The sequence below is a fragment of the Mastomys coucha genome, unplaced genomic scaffold (genome assembly GCF_008632895.1).
Source record: "Mastomys coucha isolate ucsf_1 unplaced genomic scaffold, UCSF_Mcou_1 pScaffold12, whole genome shotgun sequence".
In the NCBI taxonomy this organism is placed as follows: Eukaryota; Metazoa; Chordata; class Mammalia; order Rodentia; family Muridae; genus Mastomys; species Mastomys coucha.
Window position 1 is genome coordinate 46,064,662 of NW_022196894.1, and position 15,608 is coordinate 46,080,269.

Here is a 15,608-nt window from a genome sequence, read left to right on the forward strand (position 1 = left end):
AGACCGTAATGAGCAGCTGCCTGTGCCCCCCACCCCTGGGAAACTCTTACAGTGTAGCTTCTCAGTCTTTGGCTGTTCTGAGTTACTTACCATTCTGGCAACTGCTTAGAATGGCTGGAAGACCAGAAGACCAACTATAATCTTCAGAGGATGAAGTGACCTGGAAAGGCCAAAAGAAATTGTCCCAGGAAACAATTGACCTAAGAATATGGAGAAAATCAACTTCTGGAGACAACTGTCTTACTTATCTATGATTTGGAAAAGCAATCTTGGCAATTGGTTATGGCATTCTCCCTAACTGGGGAGGCATTCCAGAGTTACATGCAAGATCAGAAAGAAAAAAAAGCAGTCCACTTTTCTCTTGAGTCAAATTTTCTGCACCATTGAGAAAGATTAATAATGTACCCAGAAAGCATGTTAAACTGTTATTTCCTACTAAAACAAACATAAATACGTTTTGGGAACAAAGTACAAAATTTTCACATTTTCCAAGACCTCCATAGATGAGTGGCTTCTAGTGGGTTCCTAACTACTAATGTCAGCCAATATTATATTTGCTACTGCCCTCAGCAGGATGCCTTTGATGGAAAATGTTTCAAATGCATGGACAGAGGATTGGGTAAAGAAAATGTAGTATATATACACAAGGAATTTCAAGTATCTGTAAAAAAATGAAACCATGACATTTGCAGGCAAATGGATAAAAGTAAAAATCATGTGTTAAATGAAATAAAGCATACTAGAAAAACAAAGAACTGGGGATTTTCTCTTATTTGTAGAAACCAGATTTAAATTGATTTTGTGTGTGTGTGTGTGTGTGTGTGTGTGTGTGTGTAGTGTATTTCACAAAGCTAGTCGGAGGATCATAAGAGTATAGGAAGAAATCTTGAAACAGAGAGGATGGAGTATGTATAATGAGAAAGCAGAAAGGGAGACTCACAGGGAATGAAGGGGAATACGCTAGAGAGCAAGAGAGAGTACAAGGGATGGACCGATGAGAACAGAGCATAGGGCCACATATGTATGGAGATGCCCTGGTTGAAACTATTACCTTGTATGCTAATCAAAAAACAGTAAGATAAAAATAGAATGGCTCTAGGAAGTGACAAGTATTGGGACAAGAGGCTGGGTGCTGCCTCTGCTTGAGACGACTCTGCTTTGGGTTAAATCATAAAAATGAGCTAACCCTCTCAAAGAAGAGGCAAGAAAACCAAGGGATATGAGCAGAATGTTTTAATGACACTGTTAGGTGAATTTTGCATTCCATTTTCTCAGAAAAGCCCCCTTTGGGTAAGTGCTTTTACTTTAGTCTTTATTTTCATTCTCAAGAATGGGAATTTATGGAGAATTTCCATCTTCATCCAGTTGTCTACAAGGATTTTCACCATTGCTCCTTTCAATGTCTCCATGAGGCAGACTTAGTACATAATGTAGTGAAGGCCACATTCGATCCTCCCATTTCTCCAAGCCTGTGGTTTGAGCACACTCTTGTGCTAACTCCTACCATATTTGTTCTTTCCTTTGCAACACTCAAGTCCATTTATGGGGCAGCAGATATATCAAAGGCCAATGTGTTCATGTCAAAATAGCGGTGTGCACTTGTTTTCAAAGAAATCCATGTTTCCCAGGCCTGCAAAGGAAACACAAAGTCAGGATGTCTAAGCAGGTGGGACATGACTTCCCTGGCCATTCTCTTTACCTAACACTTGTACTAATCTGTTTATTCTAGTGCTCAGATATGTTACAGGATTTCTGGGGGACACTGTGAATCAACATGGCCACCCTGTGACATTACACAACCTATCAGTTGATTACGGAATTGGTCTATGGTTAAAAAGCAGGAGTCCACTTGAAAATTTTAACATCCCATAAAGAAGGCACTGCATACCAAGCTGATATACTTATTTAATTTGCCAAAATAAACAATGCTGCATAGTAGTAATTGTAAATGATGTCTGCTGGAGAAAAGGAAGCATAAAACTACATGTGTTATCTAGCTGGTGGTTTTCATCAGCAGCTGCTGAACAAAATCGAAGCGGCCCTGGTAGACCAGTTAAGACCTAGCCATGCAGAGAAGGCTAGGATTGGTGTTATGCAAAAACAAGAACATTTCATGTTTTTCTTTTTTTTGCTTTTGTTTTTATAATGCACTCATGCCTGATGACAGTGACAGAAAGAGATAAAGAAATAGGGGTGGGGGGGGGAGAAGGGTGGAAGGAGAGAAGGAAGAATTGGAAGAACGAAGGGAAATTTAATAGTTTGTCATATACTTATATTTTCAAGTTGTTAAATTGTAAGAGGACAATCATGGGTAATGGGCATCCTCAGGTAGGTTAGCAATTTCACTGAGTTCAGACTTCCGTTGTTTTCTTCTATCAGAAAAGTAAACAGGAAAGACAACATGCATGCTGACTTTACTTCTCTTGGAGCTGGAACAAATGGATAGGAAAATGCACGAAAGACAAGCACATGAAGGGGCTTCAAAGGCACAGTGATGCTCACAGAGGGATACTAGGCAGTAAACAACGGAGAGTAGACTAACGTAGGGCCACTCTCCACTTATCCACTTACCCAAGCATTCAGTAACGTAGTAAGCCTTGACTGTGAAGCAGAAATGGTGTAGATCCAAAGAACAATTACCTTGATAGATAAGACACAGGCCTGGCCTTTGTAATTTAGTGAGACTGGGTATATGTAACTGATAAGCCCCATGTGATGCTTTGAGAACAGTTCACATATAAACAGCTTGCAAAAGGGAGGGAGAAGAAAGCACACATGACCCCTCGAAATGAAGAGGATATCAAAAAGGAAAGGACATTTGAGCTCAATATTTCAGCATGATGTGGCATTTACTAGGTAAAAGTCACTTCATGGGAAGGGAGAGAAATTACAGCTCAGAGAAGCTAAAAAGGGAACCAGGAAACAAGGCTGGTATCATCAGAATGCCAAGAGATGCAAGGCCAGTTTACAAAATTACAATAAAGGTCTACTTGTGTCAAATACCAGTACCTCATCAGCCAGTGATGGTCCCTTCCCATATGGGTGTTGATCTGGGTCCCAGAAATCTTGCAAGTGTACCACTTGTCTTTTTAGGCGTAGGAACTGGTTTGCTGGGTCCTCCATCAAAAATGGTGCTCCCAATACTTCTGGAATTAGACCAAGGGCACAGAATCTTAGGACATGCATTATGTATCTATGCTTCTAAAGCAGGCACAGCTCTGGTGTTTGGGCAACCAGGTTTCTGTAGTGGGGTACTCTGGGAAAACAAAGCCCTGGGGGATATGATGGGCTCTTTGTAACCTGTGTAGTGTCACCACCGTAACCTACAAGGAGATAGGAAAGTATGGAAGAGTTGGGGTACATGTTTGGGAGCTTCATAGTCTGGATTAAAATCCCAGCTATTGTGAAATCCTGCAAAACTTATTACTTAATTCTAAGTTGTAGTTTTCTCATAGGTAAAGGGCTCTAGTAACAACATATAATGAATTGCTATCGGGGCTGCATAAATTAGTAGATACTGGCTCTGGACCTTAAGCCAGCCAGTCAATATTTGTGTTCTGCTACATAAAGACTTGTAAGCTACATAAGATCCTGTCTCAAAAACTAAACAATAAAACACATGCAAAAAAAAAAAAAATCCCAAGGGACTAGAGAGTGTTTAAGAACACTGGCTGTTCTTCCAAACAACCTGAGTTGGATTCCAAGTACCCACACAACCATCTGTAACTCCCATTTCAGGTGATCATGTACCCTCTTAAGACCTCTTTTTGTCTCCATGGGCATCAGGCATGCACATGGTACACAGACACATTTGCCAACAAATTACCCATACATATTACCAACAACAACAACAAAAAACCAGACTTTGTTAGAATATACCACACAGGAGGAAAAATGAATATCCCCTAAACATCTCCACAGCCTGAATTAAGCTTAAGAGTAATGTTCAAATGATAAAAATCCAAGCAGGATAAAAGTGGAAAATATTCAGAAAAAAGTAGAATATATTTTTTTAAAAAATTATTGCTTATCTAGCCTTTTGAGAATTTCCTCTGTGTAAACAGTATCCACATTATTTTCATTTTTACCTCTACTTCTCTCCCTTCTAACTCCTCCTGTGCCCCCACTTCCTCTCAAATTTATGACTTCTTCCTTTTAAATTGTTATTGGTACATATGTATATATGTGTGTATGCATACTTAATGTTCTCAGCCCACTTAGTGTTCTCATAAGTATATGTGCTTAAAGTTGACAAGGGATTGCTTAACCTATCTGGGGCTTCTCTCTGGAAAAGACTGATCCTCTATCTCTCTCAGAAGTCATTTGCATGGAGTCCTTCATCTGAGAGTAGTGTCCTGTGAGATTCTCCTCATCTTGAAATCTCCATGTTGGTAGTATACTGTATTTTGTTTGAAGTATAACAACCCTGCTCCGAAGTGCAACACAATGTAACCAGTGTGGAGAAAAAAATGCAACTCTGCCTTACCTTTGTAGTAGTAATATAATCTGTGCCTCGTGTTGGATAAACATTCCTTACACAATGTAATGCTAAGCAATGCTACAGTAGGAGCTCTCCAGCCTAGAAATTAACAGGGCTTGTACCATCACTCTGTAAGGAGCCAGGTTATGGTGAGATACAGCACTCTCTCCCAGAAGGCTTGTTGGTTAAAGACTAATGATATGCACCAGAGTGAGACAGCACATGATCCATTTACATTGTTCTTGAGGATGGGGCATAGGGCACAAACAGCTGTTTCCATGGTTTATGATGAAAAGATTAGATCAGGAGGGTAGTAGAAGAAGCTGGGGTTTTCAGTTTAAATCAGAGGAATGATGTGTGGAAATGAGTTTCAATGGCAATCTACAAAGCCTACCCCTGAAAACAATGGCTAGAGATAAGTAGAAGGAAGAGTCATAACTGTTAATATTTAATTTCGGAATACTGTCATGACAGGTGCCAAGGTAATACTGTCTTAATGTTGCTCAACCAATTTCATGCAGTCGAGCTGGGACATTTGCAAAGCCTCCCTAACAGCTCCCAAACCCCTCTGCTTCCTGATGTCCGTACCCTCGGACAGTTCTTTCTTTCAGTTCGTAGGGCTGTGCTGTGTAGCCCAGGACACTGCAAAAGTGATGGCATGCTCTTCTTTTGTGGCTAGTGTAGAGCTTCTGATGTGTTCTTCACTGAGTCACTTGCTCTAAGAGAATGTAGATGCTATGATCTGAAATCACCCAAGTAACTCCAAGGAGGAGGCTTCCCAACATCTGTGCATACTCCCACCTCAGAACCTGATGCCTTCGCTCCAGCCAGGTGTTAAGATGACCGTATGCCCACATAACTGTCTAATGTGTCAATATTTTTAAGCTAGCCCAGCAAAACAAAACAAAACAAAATCAATAACAAAAAAATGGAGCCAGAACACTCCACTCACAAACACCAGACCCTGAAATGGGAATAATAAGTGCTTATTGTTTTAAGTTGCTATGGTTTGAGGCAATTAGCTACATCATAAGTAGATAAGTAGGTAGTAGGCACTTGGAGTAGTAGGTCCAGTAGGTTGCAGTAGTTCCAGGAGAAACGTTGCTCACAAGGGTGGGTATATAGTGAAGTAAGGAAGGGCCTTATGAACATTAACACTCAGAGAACACATTCTCAGAGGTATGTAAATTTTGTGCCCCAAGACCCTCCTGTCCCCTTCTTTAGCCTCTCTTCTGATAATTGTCATTGCTTGATAAGATATCAAAAGATAGCTCTGACCTTGGTATGCATGCAGCAAAGCCACCTGTGACAAGTGGGAATTCATAGAGTTAATGTGTAACTTGAAGAGAACACATTAGGACCAGACAATCCATAGGATGTGCAACTACTTTTTAGGGATATTTTGTTTTATTTTATTTCTTTTACTTTTCAGACAAGGTCTTAGTGTGTAACCAGGGCTAACCTGGTACTGACTATGTACACAGGAAACCTCAAACTCTCACCAGTCCACATCAGTCCTTCTATCTCATCTCCTCTGTATTGTAAATAGAAGCATGCGTCATGTTGAGCAGCTTTAAGAGTATAGTGAATTTGCATGCCATTGTGGAGACCTTGGAGAGAATCTGACTTTGTCATTAGACACAGAGATCTCAATAGCTTGGAAAAGATAGTGCAAGACAAAAACAAAAGTGTACTTGAAGTTGAAAGGAGCCGACAGCCAAGGAAGAGTTTATCCAACAAAGACCAGGTTCAGAGACTCTCACTTTGCCAATGTGATAGAAAGGAATGGCTGAGCTGTAGACATACTTAGTGTTGAAGGTTGAGTTGGACCTGGAGGCCAAGGTATGTTGAATGCAATGCTAAAGGATTTGGATTTTAATTTGTAAATGATTTAGGATAATTTCTGACCAAGAAAACAAAGGGACAAATCTACTTCTAGTTGTTTTTATTTTGATAAAAATGTATGAAGCATAACAATGATTGTTATAATTTTATTTTATTTTTTTAGAGAAATGATCTCACTGTGTATCCCTGGATGGCCTGCAATTCAGTACCTAGGCTAGCATTAAATGCACAGAGATCTGCCTGCCTCTGCACTGGGATCAAAGGTCTGTGCCATTATCAACAAGCATTTTAATTACCTTTGAGGTTATGATTCAGTGGCATCCAGAGTCATTTGTATGTTTTGTAACAACCATCTCTGTCCATTTCCTGAACCACATCCTCATCCCATACAGAACACTGTAGCAGTGACTCCCAACTCACTCTCTCTCAGTTTCTGTTCTCCTTCTTATCTTGTTGAAGATGCATTCTGGGTACCTTGAGTAAGTGGACTCATCCTGTATACAAGCTTTATTTCTCTTAGCAAACTGATTCAGGGTCCACCATGCTGTGAAGGGTCTATTCTCATGTTGTATAAACATCCACATTTAGAATTATTTATTTTTTTATGTATATGAGTATACTGTAGCTGTCTTCAGACACACCAGAAGAGGGCATCAGATCTCATTACAGGTGGTTGTGAGCTGGGAATTGAACTCGGGACCTCTGGAAGAGCAATCAGTGCCTTTAAACACTGAGCCATCTCTCTAGCTAACATGCCACATTTATTTTCCCATCCACAGCTCTATTTTGTCAGTGGACAGGCAGATGGACAAAGGAGAAGGCAGATCAAAAGACACAAGGTTGAGACCCTTCTAGCTGTCAGATGTGTGATAATGACCATGGAGATGGGAAGTCACCACTGATCTCAAGAGCCCTCATTCATTCATAGTATGAACCAACCAGCACTGGTTTCTCTAAGAGGTGCTCAAGGGGGACTCCTCCGATTTCTCATTTATCCTTCCTGAAGAAAAGGCAATAAGTCATGATGTACCACACCCTGGGCCTGATAACCCTGTATGAAAAGATATTTTCCAAACAAGGTGAATTGCTAGGCAAAGTGGACCAAATATTACCAGGGAATAATAATATTGCTAAATATTGGTGCTTAGGTTATTCCAGGGAGAGAGAGAAAATGTAGCAGTTGCTTGACACAGTGTTCCTTAGGATCATCCAGAAGTAAAACTCATATTCTACAGCACAATTATCCTGGTGCATTGTACAACCTCTGAGAACAAAGGAGCTATTACATAAGCCTCAGTAGAGAAGCATGATTTAAAATATATGCCATTGCTATTTTAAGCTTTAATAACTCTATCTTTGGAACTCTGCTCCCCTTTTCTTCACGGGAAATGTTTTACTGATACAACCCTCTCTTCCTTCCCAGGACAAAGCACCCACTCCCCCCAAGCAGAACAGGTCCAAGAGGCGGCCAATAAATATTAATCGGTGGTGATAATGGCATCACCCAGGAGACAGAGGCAGCAAGCGTTATTTATTATCTGGCATTACAAATGGGAAAATTGACCCTGGGGGATGAGATGACTCAAGGTGGCATCGGAAGCTGGAGGCCAGGCTGGAAATAAAGTCTAAGTGATGTAGTGGAGCACGAGACTGCCCTCTCTGCTTCAGAGATTTCTCCTCCCTTTTTCGTTTCACTTGATCAACCTTGAAAGTTACTGAAAGCAAGAGCAGGGTTTTGAGTCTGTGGGTCTATTTAATGTGGTTGCGGTCTAGAAACTCAACCCTGAGTTTTAAATTGCTTTGTTGGTTTTCCAAAGGGTATTTTGTGATTTGTTTTCTTAATGCAGATAATATCAGCCAGGTTAATGCCCTCCTTAAAATCTTTATAAGCTATAAAAACCTCTCTCTCTTTTTAACTCTTCATAGATCATCCTTTCCTCATCCCCTATTAGTCAGACTTAATAAGTTCTGTTTATGTTCTAACAAATGTTCTCAAATACTCCCCAAAGAAATGCTAGAGAGATCAGGCTGGACAGCTCACCAAGCACAGGAGACCCATGCTTTTCTGTCCCTGCTGGTGAATGCCTACTTTACAGAGCCATTTCCCACATGACTCCTCACTGTTGTCAAGGGAGGCAGAATTGCATACTCTCTGGGATGTACTGGAATAAAGGAGAAAGGGTTCCTAAGAAGCAAGTATAAAAGAGGATGGTGTGAAAATGATATACAAACATACCAATAATGCCAAGATGTAAAGCCTATAAATGTAGGGGGAAAGGTAAGGTATTCTCTGTTTAGTTTCTCTCTCTCTCTCTCTCTCTCTCTCTCTCTCTCTCTCTCTCTCTCTCTCTCTCTTCTCTCCCCCTCCCCGTCTTGAGGGACAATTTAGCTTTATAGCCCAAGATGATCTTTAATTCACTGCTATGCTCCCAACTCAGCTCCCTAGTCTTGGTATCACAGTCATAAGCAATGTGCCTACCTTTAAGTCCTTTTCTTAAAGAACAAGGAAACCACTTATTTTATTCTCTTTTTACACTTGACTTTGGTCATTGATTCAAAGACTTGTGATTTTGGACAACTTGGTATTTAGAACAAGAAATAAGTCAGGTGAAGATGCAGCAGGAGGCTAGAGAGGGGCGGGGAGAAGGGATGGGGAGGGGAGCAGATGAATGAATATGAGAGAAGAGGGGTGATTTGGGTTATGAGTGAAAAAGTGAAGAAGAGAAAGAAAATTAGAAAGAAAACGGGGAAGACACTATCTTGATATTGTCACATGCACTTATAGTCCTGGGCCTGCGGAAGCTGAGTCTGGAAGACTAAAAATTTGAGGCCAGCCTGGGTTAAATAGTGAAAGTTTGTCTCCCAAAAACTAACAGGAGAGTCTTGGTGTGTGTAATCCCAGAACTTGGAAAAATGAATGGAGGTGGAGCCAACATGAACTACACAAGACCCTAATCTCAAAGGGAAGAAAGAATTAAAAGAAGGAAAGAAAGGACAAAAAAAAGAAAGAACAAAAGAAAGTAAAAAGAATCAAAGGAAAGAGAGAAAACTGAAGAAACCATTAGGGGGAGAAAAAGGACAGATGGTCACAGAAGGTTAGAAGCTGTGGGGCAAAGGACAGATGGTCACAGAAGGTTAGAAGCTGTGGGGCAAAGGCACAGGGTTGGGGAGTAGAAGAGAGCTGGAAAACAGAAAGGTTGGCTAAATTCTTTAATTTAGCCTGGCTTTTCAATTCTGCGGTACTAAAATATTTAACAGGACTCCTCACATCTGAACCTTTAGCTGAGAAACCAGTTTTATTGACCTGAGAATTGCTGATGGCTTTGAATTCACAGCTGTGCCTGGGCTCCGCTTACTGAGTGGTGATATTATAGCATCTGTGGAGAATCTTGCAAAGTCACATCACCTGAGTTTAACTGAAGTCTGGTCCAGCTTTCAGCACACATATGGTGACACACAGATGGAGGCGGGCTTACTGCACGGTTCCTTGGATATGTCTTGGGAAGCAGCAAAGATTTCACTACTTTTTAATCCCATGGACAGGAAAGTTGTGACCCCGTGAAAGGCAGCATTTCATACACTATGACAGTGACCAGACAGTGCCATTTCCTGGCTGTGTTTACGATATCTATATCTTCAGTGCCACGGGGACAGGTAAACTGTTTCGCTAGTCTGCCCACTACTCAGTGAGTCTGCTCTTTAGCAGTACCACCTCTCTCTCCAATCAGATTACTTCCTATCATTATTATTTATTGTCACTATGCAGGTCCTTAAGAGTATCAGTCAATCCTATTCCAGTACAGGCCCACAGCTGTAACTCCCAGCATTTGGCAGGGGGGCGGGGCAGGCAGATCTCCCGAGCTTCTTAGTCAATTCCAGGTCACCCTAAGCTACATAAGACACCACCACCTCACTCCTTCTGAAATACAATGAATCAGATGAAATTCTAATAACAAAATCTCATAAAATAAATGTTGTGTCAAAAAAACCCCAAAAAAACAAAAAAAACAACAACAAAAAAAACCCCAAGTCTCCAAAGGGTTAGGAGCCTTTCAAGGAGTGGCTGCAGAAAGCCACGCCCATGGCTGAGAAGAAAGCTGGTAAAGGGGGACTGAAGGCACCGATGAGCAAGTGTGAGCGTAAAAGTCCTTGTGAAAAAAAAAAAAACCTGAAAATGGAAAGTCCTTCCAGACAGAGAGTCATGGTTTACTAACCGAAGAGTTGGAGCTAAAGGTTGGAATAACCACAGACAGGTGGAAGGTGGTTGATTTTCCTTCCTGTCTCCAGCTAGCAGATGTTCTTGTGCTTTATGGGTAAGACATAATCACCAGGCAGCAACATGGACATGGACCTCCACGTGGTTTTACATGTGGCTCAGCTCCAGCTGCTAAATCAAAACTGAAAGGCATGAATGGGGAAGGGATCTGATTTTTATGTTAACAGACTAGCCGTGAAAACTACCCTTCACAAAGCAAATTAGAAACAACCAAATTCTTTTGCAGTTGTCCTGCTTTAGACAGGGGCTCGCCGCGTAGCTCAGGTTAGCCGGCTTATTCACGGTCCTCCTTCCCTAGCCTTGTCAGTGCTGGGATGGCAGCTATACACTATCATTCCTTACTCCACTTAATTCTCAATAACGTTCAAAGATCGACTTACTAGGGAAAAGCATTTAAAATATATTTATTTTCCATAAGGCTCCGTGCAGCCCAGGCTGGCAACCAGCTCATTCTATAACCAATGATGATGACCTTAAGCATCTCCTGATCCTCCTACCTCTCTACCTCTTAAGTGCTGGGATTACAGGTGTGCACTACAATGTCAGGTTTATATAGTTGCATACTAAGCAAATACTCCACTACCCGAGCTTGAGCCACAGTCCCAGTCTCCACAGTCACTCTTCTCCCCGACCCCCGCCTACAGTACCTAGTATTCCCAGAAAGTTTACCTTCCAAGCCCTAACCAGGCCTGACACTGCTTGGCTTCCCAGATTGGATTAGACCCAGTGTGTTCAGGGTGTTTTGGCTGTAGATCCAATATTTACTCTTTAGGTTTGATTTTGTTAATGCTCTGTTGAGATAGATACACAATGAATTGAACACTTCTCTGAGCAATGGTAGAACAAGGAACTGTCTAGAGAAGCTGCCCGCTGGGGCTGAGCTCTGTTACCTTGTCAAATATGGATGCCCAGTTTGCTTGCTTCTGTTCTTTTGGTGAGGAACTAATGGCCACCTTGCAGGGTCTAAGTACTCTAGGTTTTGTCTGTGTTCCGGTGCCGAGGTCAACTAACTTTAGTGTAGCAATAAACCAATTATGCAGCAGGAAGAAGGGGTTTGCTTTCAACTGCACTCCATATACAATGTGAACTGCTTCAGCATCCACCTGGGGATAACTGTGCAGCGTGCTCACGTCCCTTCTCAAAGCTCCCAGTTTTCTTTTGATAAAATGGGGGCATGGAACTGATTTTCAAATTGATCAGGAGACTTGAGTTGCAAGAATACAGAATGTCCCTGACACATAAAAGGAACTGAGCTGGCAGAATTAATAGTTGCTGACTTTAATTTAGGGGAAGGCAGTTCTTGACTTAAATGTTCAAAGGAGGTATAATTATTTTTGAAATCAAACTATGACACTCACACTTCTAACTCCCTATCCAGGGAGTGTCTCTGTCACTATTTTGAAAACAGAATCAGTGGGATGCTTTGGGAGCTCTCTGCTCTCAAGCTTAATGACTCAAGTGAAGCTGGCAATCATTTTTGAAAATGGGTAATGAGGATCTCTCCCTATCCACCAAAGTCAAGTTGCAGGGAGAGTCATGTGTTGCACAGAGTGCAATCTGTTGTGGAGAAAACTCTGTAAACAATAAAAATAAACCTTTAAATTGTTTATTTATTTTATAATAAGAAGGGCCCTGGGGTTGGAGAGGTGAGAAGATTCTGTTCTTACAGGAAAAAAGGAAGCAAGGGAGAAGCAAGGAAAGTTGATTCCACAACTGCTTCCTACTCCAGAGCTAATTTAGAAGATGTTGGTTAAACTTGTCATTAGTGCAAAGAATGAATGTGATACTAAAGACTTTGGCTTCTACAGCTTGCAAACAGAACAGGTTCCTTCCCTGAGGTCTGCAGGGCTGACCTAGGACAGCAAATGATTCTCTTGTCTTGCTTTCCAGTTCTCAAATTGTTTTTTTTTCTTGAGTCTTAGCTGCACAACTTCATTTTCTTTTTATTAAAGCAAGGTCAGCCAAATCAATTGTCCTGCAGGTAGGTGTATTTGTATCTCAGAGCTTCTGAATTAATGACTATCTATACACAAAGGTACACATACAGAGTTGCTCCTATGAGCAACCTAAACCTTATGAAAGAAACAAATTTATTCTAGATTATGGAAATATTTCTTTATCAGAAATATTTATAATTCATATAGGCTTAACTATTAAGTTAACTTAAGTATTTTAGGTTTGCTTACAAGGAAAACAAATGACTGCTCAGTTCAGTTCTGGTATATTACAAGTTTCCTGAGTTAGTTTGGGAATAAGTTGCCTGGATTCTGGTGTCTTCTTTGATCTGTCTTTAAAACATAGAGCTCAGGGAAGGTTAATGAATTCATGTTTCAAAGTACTTTGAGGCCTCCTTATTCTACTATGTGAATGTTACAATTCTGAAAAGATATTTTAATCTTTCTTTTGTGCAAGGACACCAGAATGCTCCTTTGGAAGAAACAATTAAACTAGAATGTTTAATATGTTACTGTATAATTAGGAATAAAACACTCACACACCCACTACAGTACCGGTTTCAAAAACATATCATGGCAAGTTTTCTTGACACCCTCAAGGATTTTGAGGTCTATAGAAGAGACATATTTATTCATATCTTTCAGAAGCCAAAAGGAGTTACCACCCTGATAGTTGCAAAAGATATGACAAAACAAGAAATGAACCAATCTCTTACCTATTAGCAAAGTGGAGCACACAGCTGCTTGAAGCAATTTATAGGCCATGATCCTGTTTTAGAAAAAAAGAGATGTATTTACTTTAATCCCAGACAAAGCTTTAAGGAACACTAGATATTTTTTCCCAGGCATATAAAGTATCTACTGTGTACCTGAATGCCTGAAAGGAGTCAGGGAGAGGCACTTGCTTGACATCCCACTTTTATATACCTCCTGCCCCTTTACCCTTTGGACTTCTTGAACTGGCTTTACGGGCTGTACTTACATGAACCATTCATTTACTTACAGATTTAATTATCCACACACTTACATAATATATCAAAAAGAAGGAGGAGGAGGAGGAAGAGGAGGAGGAGAACTACCACCCCACCTCCGACCCCTCACACTCAAGCTCACATACACTCTTAGTGGAAACATTTTTAAAATGTACAATTGTGTCAGAAAATAGTTTGGCAGTTTCTTTTAAAAAGTCACAGCACACAATTAGCATTCAACCTGCAATTCCATTGCTGGACATATATCTGCGAGATTCAAGACTCATGTCTAATAAATAGCTTTATTAGCTGGAAGCAAAGTCACGAAACATACCAGATGCTATTCAATACTAAATGTTAAGTTGTAGGACACAAGAATGATGGAGTTCTGCTATCAGTAAAAAGGATCATTTGTAGATACAGCAGTTTGGATGAATATAGTGGTCTGGGTGAATATCAGTGAAATGGTTACATCTTTATGGCTCATTTGTTTAATCTTTTTGAAAACAACAAAATCGTGGATATTCAGAAAAGATTAGTGGTTGCCAGAGATTAACAATGAAGAGGGAAAAGAAGGCCAACATGAATTACAGATGGGAAATGTGTTGGTAGATCTCCTCTTTATCTGAACGATGATGAGGATGTAACATAAAATTGTGTTCAAATTAAATTGAACTTGTTGTGAATTGCCCTGGTAACTGTTTGCATTTTGATGTTAATTCTGCTTCCTCAAGAGGGGCTGCCCTGGCAATAAGTGGATTATTGAACTCAGGTGATTTCTTGTGAATCTTTTTCCCATTTTACCTGGCCAAATAAAGGCCAGAGCAGTGGAAGGGAAAGGTAGGGCTGAAAGTTTTAGGGAGGGGGGGAAAGAGGAAGGAGGGGGAGGAGATGAGAAGAAGGAGGAGACAGAAGAAGGCAGAGGAAGAGGAGGTGGAAGGAAGATGGAGCAGAACCACATGGCCTGGAGAAGCCACAGGTAACAAGGATCTCCTACCTGGGGAGTAGAGTAATGTAGTGGTATATCTGCCCGATCTAGGCATGTAGCTGAGTTGTGTGTTCTTTGCACAGGCCTATTGGTGTTGGAGATTGACTACAACAGGAACTTACTACACGTCACACACAATGAGCCCATGCAGAACCAGGGAGATCTGTGACATAGCAGTTATATCCATGTTAACACCCACCTCTCTGTGTTAGAAGTCTTTACTCTATTTTCAAAAGATGCTCCTATTGGGAAAAGCTTGATAAAGGGCACATGGAACCTCTCTAGGTAATTTCTTACAAGTATGTACAAATCCACACATCTCAAAATAAAATTTATTTAAGAGCAAAGTATTTAGCTGCACTATAATGTTTCCAACAACAAAATGCAAAGCAAACCAACACCCCATTCTCATGTCTCCAACAATTGTTTATTCCTGGGAGTGATGAGTGAGTTAGCTGAGTGAATTTATCATCTGATACAATTTGTTGTAAATGGCAAATTGTACATCTCTTGCCCAGTCTCACCAAGACTTCCAATATGGAATATGTATAAAGATATAAAAGTGGTGAAAACATCTTTCTGATGGCCATCCGAACTCTGCAGGGTGTTGGACTATCTGGCTGGGACTGTGTTTCTATAAACTTGTAGATGAAAGGTTTGGAAGAACTCTATCTGAAAAGAAACATGGTAATGGTGGAAGCCCATCCCAGGTGCCATCCACCCCACACCTCCCAGGTGCCATCCACCCCACACCTCCCAGGTGCCATCCACCCCACACCTCCCAGGTGTCCACCCCACACCTTATGGGTGTCTATCCACCCTACACTTCCCAGGTATCCACCCCACACCTTATGGGTGTCTATCCACCGTACCCTTCCCAGGTGTCCATCTACATCACACCTCCCAGGTGTCCATCCACCCTACACCCCTGAGGTGTCCACCCCACACCTTCTGGGTTTCTATCCACCCTACACTTCCCAGGTGTTCATCCACCTCACACCTCCCAGATGTCCACCCCACACCTTCCAGGTGTCCATCCACCCTACACTTCCCAGGTGTTCATCCACCTCACACCTCCCAGATGTCCACCCCA

The 15,608-nt window shown here is 41.2% G+C and overlaps 1 protein-coding gene across 1 annotated transcript; it reads right to left on the reverse strand.

Annotated features, from left to right (window-relative positions):
• Window positions 1–1,141: 1,141 nt before the first annotated feature.
• CUNH3orf85 (chromosome unknown C3orf85 homolog) lies at window positions 1,142–13,447 on the reverse strand. Its single transcript, XM_031364707.1, has 4 exons — window positions 13,426–13,447; window positions 13,273–13,325; window positions 3,010–3,146; window positions 1,142–1,630 (listed from the first exon to the last, which is right to left on the reverse strand). The coding sequence occupies exons 2-4, from the start codon at window positions 13,319–13,321 to the stop codon at window positions 1,541–1,543; spliced, it is 276 nt and encodes a 91-aa protein (XP_031220567.1). The 5' UTR covers window positions 13,322–13,325; window positions 13,426–13,447; the 3' UTR covers window positions 1,142–1,540.
• Between the last annotated feature and the right edge of the window lie 2,161 nt (window positions 13,448–15,608).

Coding starts and splice junctions, on each gene's coding strand:
- CUNH3orf85 (XM_031364707.1), bottom strand. CDS start 13,321: ATGGCCTATAAATTGCTTCAAGCAGCTGTGTGCTCCACTTTGCTAATA. Junction 3,147..13,272: donor GTGCTCCACTTTGCTAATAG/GTAAGAGATTGG, acceptor GTCTAATTCCAG/AAGTATTGGGAGCACCATTT. Junction 1,631..3,009: donor GACCATCACTGGCTGATGAG/GTACTGGTATTT, acceptor TTTCCTTTGCAG/GCCTGGGAAACATGGATTTC.